Raw genomic sequence first — 18,506 nt, 5'->3', positions numbered from 1 at the left:
GGTGCCGAGCTCAACATTCACACAGATGGCAGAAGAAAATGCAAAGGACCTGCTGCATCCGTCCACACTGTGCACTGGAATTCACTGAAGATGGACATTGCAGTTAATCCCAAAAAAGAGGGAGACGAGGGAGAAGAGAGAGAGGTGGGCGTAAAGACAGTGGAAGCCGGGGAAGGGAAAGTTCGAAAGTAAAGGAGGGAATGAACAAACAAGAATAGAAAGGTGGAAAACGCAGAGACGGTGATTGGAGCTGAAGGAGAGTTCACCTCTCATTGAAAACAAAGGACTTCCAAAGCAGTCAGGCTACAGCTGTGTAATTCAGCTGCGACTCCTGTCTGTGTGTGTGTGTGTGTGTGTGTGTGTGTGTGTGTGTGTGTGTGTGTGTGACACGAGCACATAGCTGTGGAGGAGAGAGAGGGAGAGAATCCAGCGGGAGACAGAGGGAAAGCGTAGGAGCATTGCCGAGCGCACAGCTTGACTGTGAGATAAATTGACTCTGACACGCTGTCTTCCATCAGTGAATGTGTGTGTTTACTAGTCCGATATAGTGGGTCATCTTGTGGTCCAAAGTGCCAGTCAGGGGGTCGTCCCAATCACGCTGACCAGGCCCTGGTGGTCGTTGCGTGGAGGCAGCAGCAGCAGCGGAGGTGGTGGTGGTAGTGGTGGGCTGGGAACAGTGGCAGGCCTAGGTGTGGGGGCATGGCCGTGGGGGGGCCGCATCCCGTCCTCCACCCTGCAACGGGACAGGCGCTGGGGCTGGGGCTCCTGGGGCGGGGGCGCATCCAGGGGAGCTCCCAGACTCTCCGAGCTCAGGCCCTGGCTGAGCGGAGGGACGGCCGGGGTCGCAGGAGGTGGAGGTAGCACTGGGGTAGGAGGAGTGGCGGAGAAAGGAGGCAGGGGGAGATGTTCCCGCAGGGTCTGGGTTCTCCTCGGCTCGCTGGTTCTCGTCTTTCTCACCTCGCTCTTCTTCTCCATCTCGCTCCGTGGGGGCGTCAGCTTCAACTACCTCGAGCCGCCTGGGTGGGAGGAGTCGAGGCGGGTGAAGCTAGTGCCCAGCTACGTGGGCGCACACAGGCTGTCACCACCCGACACCCCGCAGCAGAGGACATGTGCCTGCCCACGCTGTGTCGGAGACCCCGGCACCTCTGATTGGTTTGATGAAAACTACGAACCGGACATCTCGCCTGTTTGGACCAGAGACAACATCCAGCTGCCCTCTGATGTCTACTACTGGTGGGTGGTAAGTAACAATATGATTTAACTTTACGTGCTAGAGTTGTGACACCATTATTGTACATTAAGTGTCTAAATGTGACTCCAGTTTGGGTGACAACATCATTTCAGAATTTACACCTGATATGAGGTTGAAGGTCTTGCTAGTTTCTCCAACGTTGCCTACCACTGCTTTCAATACTATGATTGTGGTTGAATTTGCCTTTTCTGAATAAAACTAAAAAAACCTTTACAGGAGACATTTCAATACATTAGCATAGATGACACAGTGAACCTGCAGACTGGTTTTCTGATTTAATATCCCTGCCTTCATTGATATTCATTAAAACACACACAAATAACAGACTAGATTGTTCTTTTTATTATCATCAGTATTCTAAAAAAACATCAAAACTTCAGCAAACAAATTATTGCCAAATTTTAACATTAAGTTTATTATAATCCATGCAGCACCATCTCACACTTTCCGTTTGTGTGCATGGAATAGGGCGGGGGGGGGGGGTTAAGATATTAGGACACCAATATAGGGGGAGTGATACATCATAATCGCAGATCCCTCTCCATCCTCCTCATCCTCCCTCGTCGTTGAGCCAACCAATCCCCTCTTACACGTAGTACATGCTCCTCATGTATCCCTGCCAGTCATATGTCACGGTAGAACATTATGTGATTGGTCACTGGGCTTTTACTACTAAATAATGTCTGAAGAACTGAAATCAATATGTCTCCCAAGAGAGTCCCAAATGGAGACAGGATGCACGAGTCCTTGCATTCACGCCCCTTCTCACTGTGTGTGTGTGTGTGTGTGTGTGTGTGTGTGTGTGTGTGTGTTGTTCTTTGTTAGTGTTATCTCCAGTGTTGTATGGTGTCCTTCAGTGGCTGGTCCACAGTCCTATTTCTGTTCTGCTGTAGCCTCAGTCCAGCTCTGAAATGGCAGAAAACTGCAAACACAGGCCAACAGCTGCCAAGCCATTAGGTCACACTGCAACAGGGAGGTGATGAACTGGGAGAGAGGGACAGATAGAGAAATAAATGAGGGGATGAGAAGACAGTGAGAGGTGGGTTGGATAGGGAAGGAATAGGGGAGATCACGTATAGAACAAAGCAAAGAAAGGAAAAAAGATAGAGAAAATGGGAGAGGTGAAATTGCAAAAGAGGGGAGTGAGGGATGAAACTGATGTGCAGATAAAGTAGAGAAATGTGGAGGAAGGAGCGCAGGAAAAGAAAAGGCAAAAAAGGAAGAATATAGAACGTGTGGAAGAAAGCAATGAAACAAGAAAAGGGCCATATCAAGCAGGATGAATATACCAGTCCTAGTTTTCTTGTCAGGGATGCTTTTCTGATGCTATTCTGTATCAGAGAGAACATCACGTCACATGAAGTAGCCCGGCACTCAATGTTGCCTTGTTTGCTAATTTTTGTAGTCGTCCAAGCAAATGCTGGCCATGAATACATTATGTCACTCACTCCAAAGCTTTTACAGTCTTCAGTAGAGTTTGACCCAGGGATTTTAACAATGTTGATTCCTGGTAAAGAGCTTAGGAGGCAGACATCAGTGATGCACAGTGAGAAGTGCTTCCCAGTCAATTACTTGCTTTTCTCTGTGGTTTAAGAGGTTTGATATGGAGAGTCGATGTAATCAAACAAAATGCATTTTTGCATTACTTGACTTGCTTTTAATCTGGAGTCCAATCAACAACTGTTAGGAAAGCAGGTTTTGATGCACGAGTGGAGTATATGCTCTTCAATCAAGCCTAATGTGTTATTGTGCACTCCTGCCTCAGGAGAGGAAAGACTAGCATTAAATGAAAGAAAGAAACATTTTAAGGAATGATTTGTTGCGCAATATATCATTCACCACACTAAATGATGTTTTAGTGTGGTGAAACATTTTCACATATAAGATTTTAAACACTCAACCACCAACCTTCATTGATTGAGAGACCCGATGTTTTACTGGGATTCACCCAGAAGAATTACCCTGGGTGATTTTTGATGAATAATTTAGCATGTTTGCAATTTGTATGATATTGAGAGCTAAAACATGAAAACATACTTAAATTTAGGCTTAGACATTGGCTTCAAAGACCGTTGACATTAGAGTCATTTGGTTGCACCAGCTATTTGAGAATCCATCACTAAGATCGTGAGCAAAGTCCTTCCTGCAAGTTCTCAGTAACTCAGTACTTGCTAGTTTCATACTAGTCATTAGCTTAATTGGGTTTCACAGTTAAAACTTAAGGACTGTACTAGCTAGTAAATACTAAATAGTATAAATATAATAAAGCTAAAATAATCAACTATGTAAACAGGATGTCACTCTACCAAAGTTCCAAAAATAACTGTTTTGGAGGTTCAAGAGATATATATTATGCTTGCCAGACAATCCTTTGTAAATGTAGGTATGAATTTGTTTTGTTTATATATGCGTGCATGGAGAAATACCTGATTATCGTGACGTTAACCTAATCAATGTTATTTGGTCATTTAGGCCAATGTTAGTGGCATCATGCTTTATGAATCGGTTCTTGATACCCAACCCTACCTGCAAACTAAGGTTAGTTTTGTCCTTTGATTCAGTTAGCTAGGCAGCAGATATACCTGGTTACTAGGTGTAGATATTTATTCACACCTTATCTCTTATCTTTCTGAATGTTTCAAACTTTGATTGACGGATTAGGGAACAGAGCTTGGGAACAGCTGGTGCAACGTTATGCCGATCTTAAATATTAGTTTGAGTGAAAAACACAGGTTGTATTTACTTGACAGTAGGTGCCAGGAAGCTTATACTTTGGCAGTCAGAGGACAGCTGAGAGGAAGGAAGCAAGACAGCATTGTCATGGCTGCCAAAAAACATCTGCCAAAAATTAGTGGCCCCTGAACAACAGCGGTGCAGCGTGCCAAACTGGCTGTGTTATCATTCAGGGAGTCGAAGGCAGAAAAAGGCAGAGGATGGAGGGATCACAGAGGATGGACTAACCAATTGGGGAGGAGAAAAAGAGAAAAATGCAGTGAGGTAACAGCATGAGAAAGAAAGTCAGAGAGAGCGAAGGGGAGTAAAAGAAAGATTAGTGGTCTCTGATCAGCACTGATGAGCTGCGTGGTGCACAGGCGTCCCAGAGAGACGAAGAGATAAAGGCTAGAGGAGGAGGAGAAACAAAGAGGGAGCAAGGGAAATTAAAGAGAAGGAATTAGACATGATGGCAAAGAGACTGCTCGAGAGGATGTGTGAATGAAATCGCAAGCGAATGAGATCTGTGTTGGGAAAAGCGATTTAGGCCGATGGTGGGTGAAAAGGAAGTGGTGACAAAGGAGTGCGAAAATGGTGATTGCTGTGTGGGAGAGAAGGAGGAAAGCAGAAAGGAAAAGATGTTTATGGTGAGGAGCAGCCATGGAGTGGCTGCCAATATCCTGATGGAACTTTTTGTGTGTGTGCATTTTTGTTTTGGGGGATTGTTTTATGTGTGTGCAGGTGCTGACTTTCTCTTTACACACATGAATGCCCATTTGCCTGTGTGGTTTGACAAACGCTAAAATTGGAACAAGATTTGCATTTTATTTATTTTTTTCGAACTTCTTTGTCAGCCACTGCTTGTATGTGTCATGATTCTCTTTACGACCCACAAAGAGCCATTTTCAAAACCATGATCCAAAAAATGAAAAAAACACACTTAGAATGAATAGACAAAGCATCAAAATATTTTTACTCCAAAGTGACTGGTCTCTGCCTTAGAAAGCACTGATGTTAAAGGAGAGGTTCACTATTGTTCAAGACTCTTGTAAAATAACAGGTTTCCATCCACATAATAAATAAATGGGTTTTTGTAGTCATTCCTCTTGATCATTCTGGCCTTCCTAATGTGCTAATGTGATGGTGGACTAAATCCACAGCTAATCTGAGTTAATTTCAGTTAAGAGTTAGTGTTTTTAGTGTAAAATTCCCTCTGGTATTTCAAATCTATCTTTATTACTTTATTTTAGTAACATATTTTCAAATGTTAAATATACAGTGCATCTCAGACTCGATAATGTCAAGTCAAGATGTTTAATAAAGTAAAGTTTATTATTTTGTGTTACTTTATTTACCTATTTTAGGCTTTACATTTCCTTAAGCACCACAGTCACAATTTGGATTGGAGTTTATTGATTGCTTTACACAACTCTGAGAGATTTTTTTCTGGATTTGCTTTAATATGCTTTCTGGCCTTGCTTATTACCATTTTAATGGATTCCATTAAAACTGAAACACTTCTATGGTAGTTAATGTTTTCAAACAAGATATTTAACAGTGCATTAAGGCTAATTTTAAGTTAGCTGAAGAGTATCTGAACAAAAGTTTACTTGCACAGAAAACTACTAGCTTCACATTTATGGTGTTATTTATCCATTAAGTCTTTTACAGGCAGTTACTTAAAGGGCAAACTGACATACAGAATCAGCTTCTCCCCCGCTTTGTCATTCTTTCAGCTCCATTTGCATCTTCTGTTCTTTCAGCTCCTGCTTTCTTTCTGCTCCCTCCCTCTTTACATTCATCACATAACTTGGACGCTCAGCCAGACAGGAGAGGCTCGCTGTCATCTCTGCTGTCACTTTTGTTTATCACGCCGAGCAGAACTGTATGCGCTTTGGACACCTCACTGTTGTTGGTGACGGACAGTGTAAAAGAAAACAAACCTGGAAAAACACAGAAACTTTTTGTTTTCGGCATAACAAACAGTTAATGTGCAGAAAGCCAGACACAAGACAGACAAAAAGCAAAAACAGTTGGTGGAAGTTTACAAGGTGTTTTGACCAGCCCACACATTGTGACATTTTCCCATCTCTTTTTCCTCTGCCATCTGCTTTAGTTTTTTTGTTCAGCTTGTTTTTGACATATGGACAGCAATGCCTCTGCACCTCTGACCACAGCTCGGCCAGTCTGACTAGATCCTGTCAGTCTGACACACGGCTGTTACCTAACACACACACACACACACACACACACACACACACACACACACACACACACACACAGGCAGAAGCACCTGCATATTTGCACATGAATGCTGGTGAAGTGCATGCATACACATGCACATGGGCACACAGAAAGTAACTAAATATAAAGTCTGTTGTCACATCTAGTTTTTCTGCAGATGAGAAACTGCAGATCTTAACCATACTTTCTCTCTTTCTCTCTAGATGTTACAGCCCCAGTTTAAACCCCACAGCATCAAGCAGGTGCTGCTGAGGTTGTTCCAGGTATTTTATATTACTAATTCATCTTTCCATTACCCTGGTACTTTCAAATCAGCCAAGTCATTACTTCACACTCTTGGGCAAAGGCTGAAGGAACAGATTATCTTTATTAGACATTTTGGTTTTTCAGTGACCCAGCTCATTCCTTTTTAATGTATCTGTATCTTTTTTTTTCATTCTGACTCTGTAGTCACATTAGGCTGTATGTTTCAGTCTGGCTCCCTAAGGTAGATGAGGCTCATGTATTTTTCATGGAGGGTCTCATGAAGAATTCACCCTAGTATTGAAAGCAGGATGTATTTTTACAGTCAGGTCTGAGCTGCAGGTTAGGTTGTGTCATGTCTCTTGCTGTTAGTAATACTAGCGTCCTTTTTTAATTTCCTGTGTAGCTTGAATCCAGTAAGCTTGATTCGATCATGGCTGTCTATCGCAGGTGATTCCAGGAAGGTCGCCGTACGGCTCTTGGGATCCAGGCCGCTGCCTGCGCTGCGCCGTGGTGGGGAACTCAGGAAACCTCCGCGGGGCCGGATATGGGGAGACCATAGACGGGCACAACTACATCATGAGGTGAGAGGCATAGATGCAATAGATAAATGGGCATAGTGAGAGAGACCAGAGAGAGGCTGCAATAGATAGAGCAAGACGGAAAGATGTGGAGCTAGAGGTCGACTGAAACTGAGAGATGAAGAAAGGAGATGGCTGGAGAGAAGAAGGGAAGAGAGAGTTCATGTGTATGCATAGTATATACCCTCAAAGTGACATTGTGTGTGTGTGTGTGTGTGTGTGTGTGTGTGTAAGAGGGAGATGTACTTGCAAAAAACAGCAGATGTGTGTTTCTAATATAAAATGAATCTCAGTGTTTAATGCTGTCATATATTCACCTCTCCTATTGGTTGACAGAGAGGTCACCACAGAGAGCTTTATGTCCTAAGAAGCTGAAACGTATACATTGTTCTCTCACATACACACCCGTGCAGAGAGGCACATAAATCCTTTAAGCTATTCCCTCGGCCGTTTTCGTGCACCGGCGATGAATCACAGAGCCTGATTGTTGTCAGTTGGAAGGAACACACAGCTATATGTTGTTTCCTGCAGCGAGTCTCTGTTGTGGCTACGTGCTTGTGGCTTGAAAGCCTCCACAGGAATGATTTCTTTTTCTGTTCTGTTAATTTCTCAGGGACAGTGCACATTAATACACATTATTGTAAATGCCATAAGTAGTTTTATAGAGGAGACATATATTTGCATGCTTGATCAGGTTTTTCCAGCTCATAAGGTTGTAATTTTCCAGTATGTGACAGTGGTGAAACCTCTGTCCTCTGTCCTCTTTGTTTATATAAAGATTCTAGTGGCCTTGAGGTTGAAGTACTTGCCTGTGAGTAGCTTGTTGAACAGAAGGTTATGTGCGATTTGATCATAGCGTTGATGTACATGTACAGTAGCCTCTGCTGACATGCAATTCTTTATTGCAACATTCTCATATTTTGAATGGATTTTTGATTTCCATGAGCTGTAAGCCATAATCATCAAGATTAAAACATTTATTTTGTTCTTTCTAATGAATCTAGAATATATGAAAATTTCACATATTGAATTAAATTACGGGAAAAACAATTCCGATATTCAAATTTTCTGAGATGCACCTCTATGGTGTCTTAAAGTGTCATCAGAGTACATGAGTCTCTATCTTGGGGGATACAGATGGCAGATCATTAACATATAAGCCAAATAGATTTGGGCCCAATATGGACCCTTGTGGGACTCCAGCGAATGATCGAACCTTCTCTATAAAACTAAGTTGAGTCAATTGCTCTGCAACCCATTTCTCTACTACCTTCGATTCTGCTGGTAGGATGCTGATAGGCCTGTAGTTACAGATGGTTGGAAGACGGTTGCCAGATTTAAAAACTGGTGTTAAAATAGCCATCTTCCAAGCATTCGCGGCGACTCCCTCGGCGAAGGACTGATTTCATATCTTTGTGAGGAGAGAGACTAATGATGCACTTAAAGCATGGCAGAATCCATTACATACACATCCTTTGCTTTTAAGGTTTGAAGAGCATTGATTATTCTTAGCACATCCACCTCAAGAATATCTCTGTGTGGGAGGGTGGTTCTGCAACATGCAAAGAAGGGGATAGTGGCTGCAAGACTGCAACATCCAATGGAGTAGTGTTCATTTGACTCACAGGGAAACTCGGTGGCCACTAAATCGATAATAGTTGAGAGCCTCAGCAATTTTGACAGCCTCCCAGTACGGTCCTACTAAACACCGCCATCACCACCCACCTCCTGACTGTCTGAATGAACATCTGTTTTGTTCACTGACATATGGTTAGGTGCACTCAGTTTCCTTTCTTTTTTCAGGTGCACCTTCCTGTTTACATAAACAGCTCACTCCTCCAGACAGTGAGTCACAGCTACTGTAAATACAGCAAAAGTAGTCTAAAGTACACAGACAGAGCTGAGTGGTGGCAGACAGTGCAGAGCTGAGTAGAGCTAAGCTAAAACTTTGAGGTGAACCTCATGTTAATGTTGGCTAATGTTAGCTAACATTAGCATATTTAAGATAAATATTGCTGTGTAACTGACAGTACAGAGTCATTAGCATTTACACCGGAATCAGTACTTGTGGCGAAAGTGTAACCTGGCTAGAAAGCAACAATTCATCCTTTTGGGCTTTAATGTAAAGCTGACCATATCTGGAAACCCGAACAACATCTTTAATTGTAAAATAATGACATTTGCCCTTCGGGATGTACTCACTTTTGTTGCCAGCGGTTTAGATATTAATTGCTGTGTGATGTCATTTTCAGGGGACAACAAATTAACATGTTATACAAGCACTCACTACTTTACATTGTAGCAAAGTGTCATTTCTTCAGTGTTGTGACATATATATAAATATTATTATAATCAAATATTTACCAAAACTCACATATTGGTAAATATTTGATTATATCTAGCTTTTGTGAGATACTGTATGTACTTTGAAAATACAAAAGTCTAGGTAACACATTCCGACTGTAAAATCCAACACATGACTGGAACTTATAGGCTGCACGGATGTGTGTTGGAGAGAGACACACACAAAGAGGAGTGTTTAACAATTTGATTTTGAAAAAATTAAATGTTAATATGGACGAACTGATTTTAGGAGCTTTAAATGAAATTGGTTAGACAAATGAGATAACGTGTGTGTGCTTGATAATTGTGTGTCATAATAGCCTCCACTGAGGCCCGGCGTTACTAACTTACGCCGCTGATTGGTAGATAAATAAGTCATAGAAATAGAACAGTTTTACATGATGCAGCACTGAGGATGAATTTAGGGGTCTCTGAGTGAAGAAGCTGCTCTGCAGTCTGGTGGTATGACAGCAGACACTATACACAGTCCACCAGACAGTAGCAGGGTGGACAGGCTGTGGCTGCGGTAGGTGTTGTCTTTTAGTATCCTCTGGGCTCTGGGTGCATGGACCCTCACCTCACCGATATCGCTGATGCTTGGTAGATGGGTACCAACGATCCTCTGGGCGGTTTTAATCACCCGCTGCAGAGCCCTCCTGTCTTTTCCGAAAATCAACAATCAGTCACCGACTATGTGCTACCTGTCCCGCGCCAGACTGCAGACAGACACAGTTACCGATTAGCTGGTGATCACAGTGGAGCATTTATCAGCCATATAGTTCCCTCAAGAGTTGGAGGGGCTGGAAGGAGAGTGAATATTGGACTTACATTCGCCAGGTGGCTCACCAATCCAAATTAATGCTAATGTTGGTCTGTGTGTGGGGTCACAAGTTGTTAACACTTTTACCATATCAATTTTAGAAGACTATAATGTAAATTTTGTGTTACAACTTGTTCATTCCAGTAGCCAGAAAATCAATGACAGGTTTAGCACATTGAAATGAAATCGATGAAATGTTCTTATTTCCTAAAATGTTGAACTACTCTTTCAAAAGCCCTTTAGTAACCATTACAGTAACTGCTAAGTCAGCAGGAAATCAGTGAAACAGTTTTGACACCTATTTGACTACAGTTGAAGCTGGAGGCCTCAGACGTTGCTAACTAACAAAGCATGGCCTGAAGACGTACATCCCTCATGGTGTCTCTCTCTTTTGCTTTTAGGATAAACCTGGCCCCCACGGTTGGCTATGAAGTAGACGCCGGCAGCCATACCACTCACCACTTCATGTACCCGGAGAGCGCCAAGAACCTGGCAGCCAACGTCAGCTTCGTCCTGGTTCCCTTCAAAACGCTGGATCTTGTCTGGATCACCAGTGCTCTGTCCACTGGCCAGATTCGATTGTAAGAAGACATGCATACACACACACACACACACACACACACACAGATATGCATAAGCATGGATTGACACACATGTGGGTGCTCAGAAACATAAAATTAATTCTGGGCATATAGAGCACTGAAATGTTAGCATCCGCCGTAAAGACACACACACACACACACACACACAGTAGAGTTGTGAGAAGCCAGTCGCTGGGCTGGAACAATCTGTCAGCTGTCAATCATCCAGAATTCATAGCTGCAGCAATCACATAAAGTGCTGATTGAATGTGTTTAATCAACCTCTTTCTCTCTTTCTGTCTCTCTCTCTCAGTACCTACGCTCCAGTGAAGCAGTTCCTCCGCGTAGATAAAGACAAGGTGTGTATTTTCAGCATTCATTGCAATTACTTATGGCCATTCTGAAACACTCACAGTAATATGCAAACACATGCAGTGACCCCCGCTATGCTGCAATTATATCATCCCCTCCCCATTGTTGATGAAGGATTACAGTTAGATTATAAACCTTCCCTTTGTTTTAAATAATCTTCTGCTCGCTCTTTAATCCCTGAAAATAAATAATGAAACTAATCTCCGCCATGTGAAGACTTTGTGAATATCTTCGACTGGTCAGAGACGCAGTTTTTACAGTGCTTTTGGATCGGGCCCAGAAATATAGATTTACAAGATTTGCTCCTCCACTGCGGAGCTGTAAGCAGCCTAGAGCCCTAGAGTTTGTTGGGACTGAACATCACCTGGAGGCAGATTATAAATTTGTAATGTCTATTCATTGGTTAACAGCACTTTTAATCTTTGACAGCAATCAAAACCTCAGGGAGCATTAACATTTAACTTGGCAAAATCTTTTCTTGTTCGGTTGGACCTTTGCAGCGGCTAGGATGTGCACCAGGTTATCTGTGAAAGCTATAAATCGGAATTCAGAGGAACATGGATTTAACTATACATTAACTAGAAATATTTGGGGGTAAAAAAATCCACATTTTGTGGATCTGAATGTGAGACTGTGGGACAATGCTGAAAAACATGTGGACACTGTTTTCCTTCAGAAAAAACTCAGGAGTTTGATTCTTAGTTAAATTTACAGCAAATAAACAGTATATATTACAGTATTTCCTTTCTCTGCCTCTCTGTCCACCACCCAGGTCCAGATCTTCAACCCAGCATTCTTTAAATACATCCACGACCGTTGGACCAGACATAACGGGCGCTACCCCTCCACTGGCATGCTAGTGCTGTTCTTTGCCCTACATGTCTGTGATGAGGTCAGTTTGCCGTCGGTTTCTCTCTCTCTGCTTTCACATAACAACATACTGTAGATCCTTACATCATGCCGAAACTTGCAACATATTCAACCTGAAGACATGCACATTTGTAATCACACGACCTTTCCAACACTCGCTCTTTGACTCTCCTCTAGGTTAATGTGTTTGGTTTCGGGGCGGACAGCCGGGGAAACTGGCACCACTACTGGGAGCAGAACCGCTACTCCGGAGAGTTCAGGAAGACCGGCGTCCACGACGCTGACTACGAAGCCCAGATCATCCAACGGCTGGCCAAGGCTGGCAAAATCACTGTATTCCCTGGGAAATAACCGGCAAACCACCCTGTGTATCTAATGTTCCAGAAGGCTGCTTACAATGTGTTAATAATCGTTTTCACTTAGCTGCACCAGTTTGGGTTCTCAGTTGAATTAAACCAAACGCTTACAGAAGGTGAGACGAAATGGACATAAAATGGTACCAAAAAATTATATTCCGTTCACTTCCCCTCATATTTGGGAGGTTGTTGACAGCTGATAACTGGGAACGGGGGACATGTAGATCCAAATGTAGTTCTGTTGACTTAGGACTCACTTAAAAGTGGGAGTAGACCCTTCAATTTGACAATAAAGTAATGAGCTAGTTTTCAAGGTTTTACCTCTAAGCCAGCGCAACCACACATATCTTTCTGAGGGCAGCTTCAACTCAGGAGTGAAAAACAAGTGAGGGCCGGGCAGCAGGAACAGTCACCCAGTGACACATCTGGACTCAATCCAGTGGAAATGTTCACCTTGGATGAATGTCTAATCCTCAAACAAAAATACAGTACGCCATGTACTGAAAAGGCCACAGAAAGAGCAGCGCAGGCATCTAGGAGACTATTGTTCTACAGCCATGTGGTGTCTGACGGCAACAAAGTGTGTTAAAAACATACCCTTCTTCATGAGATTGCCACTACGGACACAGACTGTGGAGCTTTCATAAGCCAGTGTGCTGTTCAACATTTTGAGACGGGATGAGTCATTTTCCCTGTCTTACAGAACCCTGGGCCACCTCCTGGAGAAAGAATTGTTCTTTTCAGATCCTATACGAGGCCTCACTTGCCACTTTTCACTGTCATAACTCCCCTTTATGTGAGTTCTGCCTCACAAGACAGTCTTACGAGTACCTTGTCCTATCTATGATGGGTTGTAAAATGGCTGGATATGAGACGATAGGTGATTGCTATGAGTTTATATGGTATGACTGCCCTCTATAACCCCCCCTGGTCCTTACCAGGCAGGCTTAGCAAGGCCTTGACACTTTGCAGCAGACTCCAAGAAACACAGTTCTGCCTTTTGGCCATTGTGACTCAGAAAGATCACTGCAGCACTAGCATGAACTGCAGCTTCTGTAGCGCCAGCTAGTCTGGTTTTGAACACCAGGCCCTGCTACAGTCTTTATACACATCCAGACACAGGGACAAGTGTTCTGGGAGAGCGTTGGTTTGACTGCTTGAGACTCTAATGAGGCCAAAAGTCCATCTCCGGGGATTTCATGTTTGGATGGAGGCATGCTGGTTTCTGGACCGGAGTTTAATCCCCATGTGGTCTGTCAGGATCTAATTTGAGTGGGGAGGACTGAAGAGCTGGGGCATGAAGACCCAGTCTGACAAAGCCAGCATGAGAAACACATAATTTGCTCTAGTGTTTTTAAGGATGTAAGGAAGGTTCGCTGCTGTTTATGTGCAGTAAACTCCCCAACTACACAAACTGTACTGGGTTCACCACTTTGAATTTTCAAAGGACTTATTTTCCCTTTCACAGACCTGAAACTCCAACCTGGCTCGTGTTTCCCAGTGGACTTAGAGACTTCCAGGATCATTTTGCCCCAGATTAAAGCCCATATGATGGGGTGAAAGAAAACCCCACTGGATCTGGGAATTCTTTAACCTGTCAGCATCTTAGCTTCATTAACCACTAGCCCTAGTCCCTGCTCAGACAATTAAAACTGGTGGAGCCACCAGACGCCTTAGACTTCACCTCCGTACCACAGAACCATTCTGATATTCACGATGATGGCATATCTCCCTGCAGACTGCAGATTTTTATTTGTTAGCTTTATGTACTGTTCAGATTTGTTGGGCAGGATTTATACTATTGGCTCAGAATAGATTCTCTTTTCCACCCAGGTGGCACATTAACGTTTTTTTTACTGTGATGTGGTATCATCAAATAATACCCATTTACACATTTATAGCCTCCAAACAAATATCAGTCATGGGAGTGCTGCAGACAGTATTGAAAACAGAAACATCAGTGGAAACATAAAATGTGTACCACAGAGAGGAAGGAAAATATAAGTATTTGGTTTGAGCTGAGGCTGTAAATCCATCCAAAGATGTGTTTATCAAGAAGCAGCTGGTGGCTGATATGTAAGAGTGTTCAGCGTTCCTATGCAGGTCCGGAAAATAGGGAGGAGTAGTAGCTGAATAAGTCTTTCAAGGTGCTAAATTGTATTTTTACTGCCCCTTGACACCAAACTAATGTAGGTATGCAGGGGTTTGAATGATCATTGATCAGCTGAGAGCTTAACTCCCTTTCCAGACTGTACTCTCTTTAGGAACAAATTAGGATTGATGTCAGATGCAGGCTACTTTAAGTGATAGAAGTCAAAAATAGACAAAGATTACTCAAAGCCCCTGAAAACTTGGAAAAAGTACAATAATATTAAATATTCAAATAAGCGACATTCAATGTGTAAGGTACCATGTGGACCACTAGTAGCGCTATATGGAGTTTTTATGTGTGCGTACATCAGAACAAGGAATCACATGCAATCACGCATACTCATTCCTGCCTGTGATTTCACACTATTTCACAGATTTACAGGTGGCAGTAACGTGACAAGAAATTCAGCAATGCTAACGCAAGGCTATAAGGTGAGGTAAAAAAAAAAAAATCCAAAATGGTCAGAAAGAATTTTAATTATCTAAATCTGTGAACTGGGGCCAGCCGCTGCAGCAGATGGTATTTTCATATGAAATAACACCTGTCTGTGTGTGTGTGTGTGTGTGAGAACAGAGCATGTTGTTGCACATCTCTATGAGTCCGTTGTTAAAACTTAAGGGATTTAACCACATGACATTGTGAAGCGAAGCTTTTCAATTTTTTCATGTAGTTTAACTATTTCTCTTGCTGAGAAAGTACGCACAAAATGAGGAGTGTTGGGGTGTTATAGTGCTCCACAGTGAAGAACTGTGCCTCCTATGCTGATATCAGTTCTGTTGGTATATTCTTATATTATCTATGGATGATATTGTGTAAACACATGCGACTCTCATGTATTGCCGTTGTTCTTTATCAGCTTTCAGTGTTTTTATCCTACTTTGCATTAGACAGGTTTTATAGGACACTTCTGGTGTTGAGCTTGGCTCATTTTAAGAGGCAGTGCGAGCAATTCTGGACATATTGTTTGTTTCTGTGTGTCTCTCTCTCTCTGTCACACACTCACGCACACACATTCATGCTTTCGTGCCTTGTCCTGCTGCTGGATGTCACTCACCTACATCTTTTTAGTGTTTCTCACACACACCCACACACACACACACACACACACACACACACACACACACACACACACACACACACACACCTTCTGGCTGAGAGCTGTGCCTTCTGAGCTGTGTATATATACACACACACACACACACACACACACACACACACACACACACACACACATACACCTACATGAAAAAACGCACTCTGCCTTCTGCAACTGTTTTGTACACTGACATTGTTTTTGAGCACTCGCTGTAGGCTAAAGGAGAGGATAGTGATGCAGTGAGACTTGCCGTGAATGCATATTAGGCCATTTGTTACATTTTTATTTTTATTTTTTTAACATATAGTGCATACTTTTGAGGCATTTCTGCTTTTCTAGATAACATTTAGTGTAGAATGGCAGGACAGATGGCAGACAGAGAGGGTCATCCGCTGGTTTTAAGCCCACAGAGTTGCAGGTACCTGTCCTATCTTTCTGTATCTGTTTTGAACTACACAGCGACTGCAGAATAGCAAGTGGCAACGATGACACAGCGTCTAAAGGTTCAGGCATATCAGTGAACTGCCGCTTCAGTGTTTTCTTTCATCTACTGTGGTCCTGTGTTATCGATGTTTGTTTCCCGGGATGCTCCCTCCAACTTCAAAATGAAAGTGTAAATTGTTGTGGAGATAACACGGCTTTCATCACAACATTTCTGGCCTCTCTGGAGGGAGAAGAACACATTCCTATCACATTCTTGCAGCCTGCAGTGGGTAGTAAAGTCATAATGGTCCACTATGCCCCCAAACAAGGCGAGGGCCCTATATAGCATGGAAACTGTTATCAGCTGCCTCACTTTCTCACAGTTGTAGACCAGAGCCTTGTGATCAGATAGAGAGGGAAGCAGGGTGATCCCTCTCTGCTGTGATAGCCCGAATTAGAGTTGAGGTACGGTACATGACACAGATCTGACCGTGTTCCCTGTAGCATCTGTAACCTAAAGTAGGTCTTTTCTCCTGTCGCTGACCCAATACACTGATTCTTTTCCCCCCTCTGGAGTTGATTCTTGAAATAATTGGAAAAAGCACCACTTTTCAGGTCAGTGTCTGTGCCGTGGCTGTGTCAGGAACATAAATCAGGAAATAAAGAGCTGTGTCGGTTGGGAGCATTTTGGGAAACGTGGTCCTTCATTGTGGCTTTTTTGAAAAAACAGGTGACAGTAAGATGTCCAGGGAGCTGCGTGTTTTCTCAGGTGAAATCTGCATGTGTGCTTCAGTCCTCTGATAACAGGGGCAGAAGTCAAATGAAGCTGACTTCCGTGGTGACCTTATGTCACAACTTAAAGTGAACTGATTTCTTTTTAGCATAGTTTTTTATTTATTTATTTTTATTCCAGGCCCTAAATATCCCTGCACTAAAATCATTTTTGTTCTATTTTGCTGTTAGTGGATTCCAGGTTCCTCTCTCACCCAGGACTATTTATATACTGTTGTGTCTCACACAGTATGTGCGCTGAGGCACATTTCAGTAAAGCCACAAACATCCAATTACCGATGCCCTGAAAACTTGTTATCAGGCGTGTGCGACTGCTCAAAGCAGCAGACACAACAACAACAACTGGTGTTTACCACAATTAGCATTTTCCTGGATAGAAAAAGAGGCACATTAAACTCATTAAATACTACTTTTTTTATGTCAGAGGGAGAATATCTGTACAGCATCTCTATCCCTTACATGCAGTCAAAGGAATAGTTTGACATTTTGGGAAATACAATTTTTCTTGCCAGGGTGAGAAGATATAAGGCTACAGCCAAAGACTGGAAACTGCTAGCCAGCTAGTCTCGACAACGTCAAACTATGTTCCTCATTGCTGAGCTAAAGTTAACGCAAAATCAGAAAATGTGTGGTAGTCTGGCAGGGGAAACCAACCTAGGCAGCTGTAACACAAGATAATCTGTGCCAGAGAAAAGGAGATCACAGCTCTTGTGGCTTGAAAAATACTTTAATACCACTCTCATCCCAACCTGTTTCTGTCCAGTTGCTATGGCTGCAGCTTTGTGTCGCTCTGAGGTAATGGAGAATAGCTTTCTGCAGCAGGGACAGAAAGAGCTTTGAGGAACAAATACATCCTGATCAAAACACTGCCAGGCCAGGCTGTTGGCATCATGACATCGGCTGCGCCTGTAGCCAGCGCACAGTGGAGTTTGAGGTGGAGGTGAGGACAGCCGCAGGCAGCTCTTCCCTCATCAGTTCACTGGTCTGCATTGAACAGAAACGGCTCTTTAGCAGCAGTCACTGAGCTGCAAGCTGCACATATCAGACTGTCTCTGTGGATTGTAACGCTAACACTCATACCGCTGTCAGCTATTGTGCTAGTACTCTGCAATCACTACTGCAACACACTGCACTTATTAAGGAGACTAGTGAATATATGTCTGCAGTAACAGCAAACTTGCCGGTGGCTCACTTGAAACAGATACTGTAGGAGAAGAAAAAAAAAAAAGAGTAGCGCAGGGATTTAGAGAGTTCAGTGTTTCAGTTTGGATGGGTGAAATCTTTCCACGTGGGCGATTTCCTGCTGTCTGGATCTGTCATCGTCTAGTCCCCGGCTTTAATGTCTCATTATTCAGTAGGACTACCTTTTGAACAAGGTAGTACATGTGTAGTTACCACATTGAAACATCTGTATGATATGTGATTTGACTCTTTGTATCTTATGCTATTGTAAAAATAAAAGCTTCATGAAACACGACGTTGAAGTCTGACGTTCTGCTTGTAAAGTTATGGCTTCGATTCGCACTGAGCTGCTGAAATAATTTGGTCTGGAATGTAGACAAGAATCAAATCTAGCACTAAGTAAGCATAATATACTGTCATATAAATATAGATATAAGTATAAATTAGATAATGATAATACAGCGATACTATACTATACTTTTTACTC

At 42.8% G+C, this 18,506-nt stretch overlaps 1 protein-coding gene across 1 annotated transcript; it reads left to right on the top strand.

Annotated features, from left to right (window-relative positions):
• Positions 1 to 90: 90 nt before the first annotated feature.
• Positions 91 to 18,314, top strand: st3gal2 (ST3 beta-galactoside alpha-2,3-sialyltransferase 2). Its single transcript, XM_038704986.1, has 8 exons — positions 91 to 144; positions 539 to 1,240; positions 6,412 to 6,471; positions 6,902 to 7,035; positions 10,597 to 10,776; positions 11,090 to 11,135; positions 11,921 to 12,040; positions 12,196 to 18,314. The coding sequence occupies exons 1-8, from the start codon at positions 91 to 93 to the stop codon at positions 12,367 to 12,369; spliced, it is 1,470 nt and encodes a 489-aa protein (XP_038560914.1). The 3' UTR covers positions 12,370 to 18,314.
• Positions 18,315 to 18,506: the final 192 nt, after the last annotated feature.

The sequence above is a fragment of the Micropterus salmoides genome, unplaced genomic scaffold, assembly GCF_014851395.1.
Source record: "Micropterus salmoides isolate LMB-PRFRI ecotype aquatic unplaced genomic scaffold, ASM1485139v1 Ms_hic_scaffold_8, whole genome shotgun sequence".
NCBI classification, from domain to species: Eukaryota; Metazoa; Chordata; class Actinopteri; order Centrarchiformes; family Centrarchidae; genus Micropterus; species Micropterus salmoides.
This window is presented reverse-complemented; position numbering and strand designations above follow the sequence as displayed.

Bases quoted from the DNA above. Each gene is read 5' to 3' on its own strand.
- st3gal2 (XM_038704986.1), top strand. From the start codon at position 91: ATGGACATTGCAGTTAATCCCAAAAAAGAGGGAGACGAGGGAGAAGAG. The intron at 1,241-6,411 runs GTAAGTAACAAT...CTTTCTCTCTAG, and splicing joins ATGTCTACTACTGGTGGGTG to ATGTTACAGCCCCAGTTTAA. The intron at 6,472-6,901 runs GTATTTTATATT...TGTCTATCGCAG, and splicing joins TGCTGCTGAGGTTGTTCCAG to GTGATTCCAGGAAGGTCGCC.